At 44.4% G+C, this 6,222-nt stretch overlaps 1 protein-coding gene across 1 annotated transcript; it reads right to left on the reverse strand.

Moving 5' to 3' along the window:
• Nucleotides 1–357: 357 nt before the first annotated feature.
• On the reverse strand, nt 358–5,580 carry LOC149303804 (uncharacterized). The gene is made up of 2 exons (XM_089480555.1): nt 5,491–5,580; nt 358–1,266 (listed from the first exon to the last, which is right to left on the reverse strand). Exon 2 carries the CDS (start codon nt 1,264–1,266, stop codon nt 475–477), a length of 792 nt encoding a protein of 263 aa, XP_089336681.1. The 5' UTR covers nt 5,491–5,580; the 3' UTR covers nt 358–474.
• Between the last annotated feature and the right edge of the window lie 642 nt (nt 5,581–6,222).

The following is a 6,222-nucleotide window of genomic DNA, read 5'->3' on the forward strand; positions in this document are numbered from 1 at the left end:
CACCCTCTTGACTTTGGCTCCAGGCACCATCAGAACGCAGCCGCAAGAACTTCTGTGGAAACTAAATTCTGCCTTCCCACCAAGGTTTCCCAGGCTTAGTTTAAGTGAAACCTTCCCCAAGCTGGCCAAAGCTGTTCAAGATATTTATAACAAAACACTTTTGAGGCAGAGTTCCCTAAGTAGCTCTTAGCATTCACAAAAGTCAACAATGCAGTTAAAACAGTTAAAAGAAACAAACTCATAATGAGAGAAGGAAGGCTGCAAGAGAAAGGAGAACAACAGAGAATTTGGAAATACTGGACTTGGGGGAAAAAATTCTTGAGTCTAGATCTATTATTCACTAAATTATTCACCCAAAGGGCAGATATTTCTGAATAGTCTACCAATTCAATTGTTTTTGTGTGTACTATATTGGTGTCTTTCATTTTCTGCCTTCACAGTCCAATTTCTGACATTTTCCACCCATTGGCTCAGTTATTTTCTATGGCATGAGGAAACTCTCACTAATCTTACGAGGAGGTAGGCCAGGCAAGCAACCACATCAACCATGGCTGTGAAAGCCAATGCCCACAATGCCACCTGCTTGTCCGGTTGCCCTGCCATGGCACATTCAAGTGCCTCTGGACATGTTTGTGCTCCTGGAAGGCACAAGAAGGTTGTCTCAGACACCGATGGGATCTGCAGAGTTATAACAACCCAGAGGAAGCACAGCTCCATTGCCAAGAGAAGAATCACACAGAAGACAAAGGCCACTGAACGCCAGGTACAGTGAGAAGCCATCCTGGACTCTGAGGGAACTGTGTCAGTTTTGAAGGCAGCTATGCCAGGTGTAGGAGCTGACCCTGCAGCCATTTTGATTCCAGCCGCTGTGCTGTGTCTCACACCAACGCTATCTGTCAGCTCATCATCTGCTGCCTTTGCAACCTTCCTCTCATGCTTCACACCAGCCCTTATGAGCCTCATAAGTCCCACAGGGAGTAGGGCCACCAGAAAGGCAAATCCCCACATTGAGGACACTGGCGAAGAGAAGCGTTGGTTGAAGCAGAGAGCACTGCAGAATGGTCGGACGTTCAGATCCACTAAGGTCCAATTGCAAGCCAAGTCAGGCTTGGCAGAAGACCAAGGACCATCGGCAATAAAAAGGGCTACCAGGCGTAAGCCCAGAAGGAGATACCAAGGGGCTAGGCCTTGGCAACCAGGTTCACCTCCAGGGAGTGCCATGGCAGGCTGAAGTACCCGGGCCAGGCCAGCAACAACAGCAGCCATCTGGGAAAAGAAAAGGAGAAGGAGAGATGGTGAGTCTCTTTGGAACAGTTAGTTGCTCTGAAGTATACCTTCCAACTGTTGGGATTTGGCAGAGAGAATCCTGATTAATCTTCAGTGGCCCCACCAGTTCAGCTGCTTTTAAAATGTCTCTCCTTCTGCTTTGCCCCTTTGTCCCTGGCTTATTTCAGTTGCTACAAATTGTGTTCTAAATGCAAGAGGAGTTTTCATTCAACTTAGGGCATGCCTACATGGGCCATTTAAACTTGTCCCCCGCGCCGCCCTTATGGCACCATAGGACCAATGTCCAAATCAAGTGCAGTCTGTCTTCACAACTGGAAGGCCAGTACCACACTCAGTCCAACCATTCCTTGCCTTATGATGGATTTAAATGACTTACCTTTTGCTCCAGATTTTCCAGGAACACCTGGAGCACTTTAGAGTGATGGCTGGTGGCTGTCTTCACATGCATCCCCACTGTGTCACCTGGTACATCTGCCACTGGAACAGGTGGGTTCCTCTGGGGTCACAATAAGATACCCAGCCATGTACGTAATTGACACTTTCTAACCTCAGAGGGTGCAACTTGCATCAGTGGTGGAAGTGCCAAGTGACACAGGAGGACGTATATATAGACTGTTGCCCAGCAGTACACAGGTAACAAAGAGAATTTGGGGCAGCTTTGGGGCCAGAATACTCTGGGCTGCTCCCAGAATATTCTAGCCAGTGTAGATGCACCCTTAGCAAGGAGATGAGGGAGCCAAATCTTACCCTTTGCAGTAGGTTCAGGCAAAAGCAACCTGCTGCAGTGTCTCCTGGCTTGTATTCCTCCTCATTAATGGCTTTTGAGCATTAGACTATGACTGGAGACCAGGATTTGAATCCCTGCTTATCCAGTGGAATTTGAATCCCTGCTGATCCATCCACCCAGTGGAAACCCATTGGGTGATCTTGGGCAAGTCACATGCTCTCAGCTTCAGAGGAAGGCAATGTAACCCCCTCTGAACAAATCTTGCTAAGAAAACCCCATGACAGATTAACCATAGGTTCACCCTAAGTCAAAAATTACTTGAAGGCACACAACAACAAACAACAACAATTCTCTGGAGGGCCACATGATTCCAATGCCTGATATAGGAGCATACTTTAGGGGAGCTAGGGCTCCCCCCTGTTTCAAGAACAGAAGAGCTTTGAAAGTCATGATCATCTGATTTTTTGAGCACCACCAAGCTTGCAGGGGCTTGTTCATCTTTGATGTTTGATTTTTTTTATTTATTTATTTAGCCTAAAACATGTGCAGTCTTTGGAACACAGGCCTTTAAGAGATCAGGCAGGGATTGTCTTTAGCAACTCCAGCATTTATTGCATGATTTATTAGATATTAATTGGTGTGATCATGATCACTGATGGACCATTTCAACATAAAGCATTTCTCACCATTATGATAGTCACTGGCAGTCTAGGCTGTTATTATCTCACCATTATGATCCTCATCTGAATTTTCCAGCTCTCCTCCGCCTTGACTTTTGGCTCTGCTCCACTTTTCCCCACCTTCATTTCCATCCTGGAGTCCAAGCTCCAGACTCCAGACAGGCCTGTGTGCCAAGGCTAAAGCATTCCTGTTTTTTAAAGAGCTTAATTCTATTGCAGTGAAAACAGAACTGCCTATCTCAAAAACAATCCAAGAGATCAGGTTCCCGATATCTCTCTGGTTTTATCAGAAAAATAACTACCTCTCATAGGGAGTTGCAAAGTTTTCTCCAAAATCATCAGTAGCAAAACCTCTGCTGATTCCCAGATCCACTGGGCCTCTGCAGACACTACCACCCCTTTTGCTGCTGCATCTGTCTAGCTATATACACAGCTTCCAACATTTTACAGACTCTGGATTTTTACTTGTCTAGCTCAAAAGATTTAAGTTTCTGTTAACTCCCAGAATCCTCTATCTGGAATGGCCACTGGCCATTGGCTATGTAGTTGGGGATTCTGGGATTTGGTGGTGGTGGTTGTAGTAGTTGTTAACTGCCCTCAAATTGACTTCGACTCATGGCCACCGTTACAACACATCTCCAAGACTCCCTGTCCTCAACTATCTGCTCAAGTACTGCAAGTTCAGGCCCGTGTCCTCTTTGATCGAGTGTAACCATCTGGCATGTGGTCTTCCTCTCTTTCTGTTGCCTTCCACCTTTGCTAGCATTATTGTCTTTTCTAATTATTCATTTTTCCTCATGGTGTGGCCAAAGTACAAGACCTTCACTTAAGTCATCCTGGCTTCCACCTATAGTTTGGGCTTGATCTGCTCTAGAACCCATTTGTTTATCTTCTTGACTGTCCATGCTATCCTCAACTCTTTTCTCCAGCACCACCTCTCAAATGAATTGATTTTCTTCCTTTCAGCTTTTTTCACTGTCCAGCTTTCATCATGTACTGTCCGTCTGGGGAAAACAATGGCTCAGACAATCCTCAGTTTAGTGTTCAGAGTTATTTCTTTACACTTTATGAGAGATGTAGGGGTTAAACAGACCAGATTGAAGTGCCAGCATGGGGGCATGTGGGGGCATGGTGTTGTGACGCCGCATGCCCGGACGCCGGTGTTACGCTGCGCACCCAACTGCATGGTAGGCAAATTCCGGTGCTCTGTTGGTGCAGTGTTTAGGCATGCTGCACCAAAGAGGAGTTGAAAAGTTACCATGGTGGCAGCAAGGGGGACAAAATGTCCTTGCCCTGTCCTTTTCCCATTCTTATAGCACAATCGCGATAAGATTTTCATACAACGTTGCACTTATTATCCCATCCAGAAAGCACAATTGACCGCAATCACGCAAAAGACTTTCAAGCAACATCATGCAGATCCCATCACTGTCCTGTCATTGTCCCATCACTGAAGCAGCATTGCCTGGCATTTTGCATTAATGGGAGTTCGTGTTAATGAAATGCCACTTTGATGATGGGACAATAGCACTGCAATCTGAAAGCCTTTCATGGGATCACAGTCAAAGATGGGATAGGGACAGGGTAGAGATCTCGTCCTTATCCCATCCCCATGTGATAATCTTCATAGTGGGAAAGGCAAGCTTCCAGGTCTCCTCTCCTTTCCTCTCCGCATATTAAGTGCAACCTATTTTTGCAATTTGAGCTCAGTTTGCCGTAATGGAAGTAAGCTGAGAACCAAGGAGGAAGGAGGAGGAGGAGAGAAAATGTGATGTTTTAAAAGTAGTTTAAAAGTAGTGGGACAACGGAATTAATTGGGACTTTCACTGCTAAATCAGGACAGATGGAGAATATGGCTGCAGTTATTCAACAAAAGAAGCAAAATGCACTCAACGCTTGCTCAAGACACACAAGCACTATTTTTACTTCCCATGTTCCAAGACTTCAAGCCTGGCATAGATCAAAATAATAGGATCTCCTGTTGGTCAACTTTGGCTAAAATAAAGCTCTGTGTATCTTTATTTAAAAATGAGTTCTTATGTTTCTGATTTCCCAGAAATCAAGAGAGTAGATTCCTTGATTTTCTAGATTTTTATGATTTATGCTAGAGCTTCCTAGCATAACTAAGGAAGGCATTAGCTACTCTGGCATCCCCTCCTTAATGGATTTTTTTGACGGGGAAGTGGGGGAAAGAGAGATGTTATGGTAAGAAACCACAGGAGAGTTACAAATGTAAGATGACAGCTCTAGACCTGTAAAATGGAGTAGCTGCATGAAAATCCCATCTAGAAACAATTCTATCACCACCCCCAAAAAGAAAACAGGAATGCAGAGCAACAGCAGCAAATATTTGTGCAAATGAGACTGCTTTGGGGATTGGGATTTAACAGGCTCTGTAGTTTCTATAACAACGGGCAGCATAGGCTGTTTGGAAAGAAGACATTTTTCTGCCCTGGTCCTTTGGGAATGGTCCCTAAACATCACTGGAGAAGAAATCTGTCACCCTTGCCTTTAAGATATAATGGTATGGTGTCCCTTCAGAAGGAAAAGCAAACCATGCAACCAAGCAATATATCCCTTGAGATAATGCATTTAGAGTGTCCCTTGGTTCTCCTGCCAAATCATTGTTTCCTTCACTTCTTACGCTCCACCTCTTCAAAAGAGAAGAAAGGACTTCTCTTGTTTGAAAGTTTGCCTAATGTTACCAGATCTGCTCTCATCATTTGCAAGCCTCTTGATCAATATGGTATCTAGAGCATGATAATTGCTAAATTCCCCCTTCTCTGATTTCTTTACCTTTTTCTTTCTTTAGATTTCTTTGCTGTCTTGATTCTCTTCTGGTCAGTCCACTGTTTTACACTTCCCTTTGGTGTGTATCTGTGCTTCCTATCTTGCGCTCTCAGGTCCAGAAAAGGGAAACTAACTTTTTGTTCCATCTCACTGGAAACTCCCTGCACAAAAAACAGGCCAACCACTCACAAACAGAAAAAAAGCTGAAATGAAACCCCCAAGAGGCAAGAACAGCTGCCAGCACAATTGCCTCCACCCAGCTGCACATGAGCCATCACTATCCCCCTACACACACATGCACAAAAAATCCTCCCATTCATTAGATCCCCTCCATCTTTCCGCTAGTACTTAATCAAGACAGGTTGGACTACAGTTTCCATCATCCCCTCAGTTTTATTGTTAATGGGACCTATATCAAGAGAGCACTCAGTAGCACCCAGCAAGAAGAGAAAATTTTACAAAATTCCAAATGTGTGAGTCCATGTGTCATTCCTATTTGCAACATTCTTCATGTCCATTCTAAAAGTTTTAAGAAAAACATTTTTTGAAATGAGTGATGCATATATGTTTCACCAAGGCTGCATCTACACTGCAGAATTAATCCCATTTGACACTGCTTTTACTGCCATGGCTCAAAGCTGTAGAATTCTGGAATTAGTAGTTTTGTGAGACATCTGGCCTTCTCTGTCGGAGAGCTTTGGTGCCACAACAAACTACAAATCCTAGAATTCCACAGCA

This window comes from Sceloporus occidentalis, unplaced genomic scaffold, assembly GCF_023333645.1.
Source record: "Sceloporus occidentalis isolate IW3139 unplaced genomic scaffold, rSceOcc1.0.p SCAF_14, whole genome shotgun sequence".
Taxonomy (NCBI): Eukaryota; Metazoa; Chordata; class Lepidosauria; order Squamata; family Phrynosomatidae; genus Sceloporus; species Sceloporus occidentalis.

What these genes read in the sequence shown, in the direction of transcription:
- LOC149303804 (XM_089480555.1), bottom strand. Translation starts at nt 1,266, where the DNA reads ATGGCTGCTGTTGTTGCTGGCCTGGCCCGGGTACTTCAGCCTGCCATG.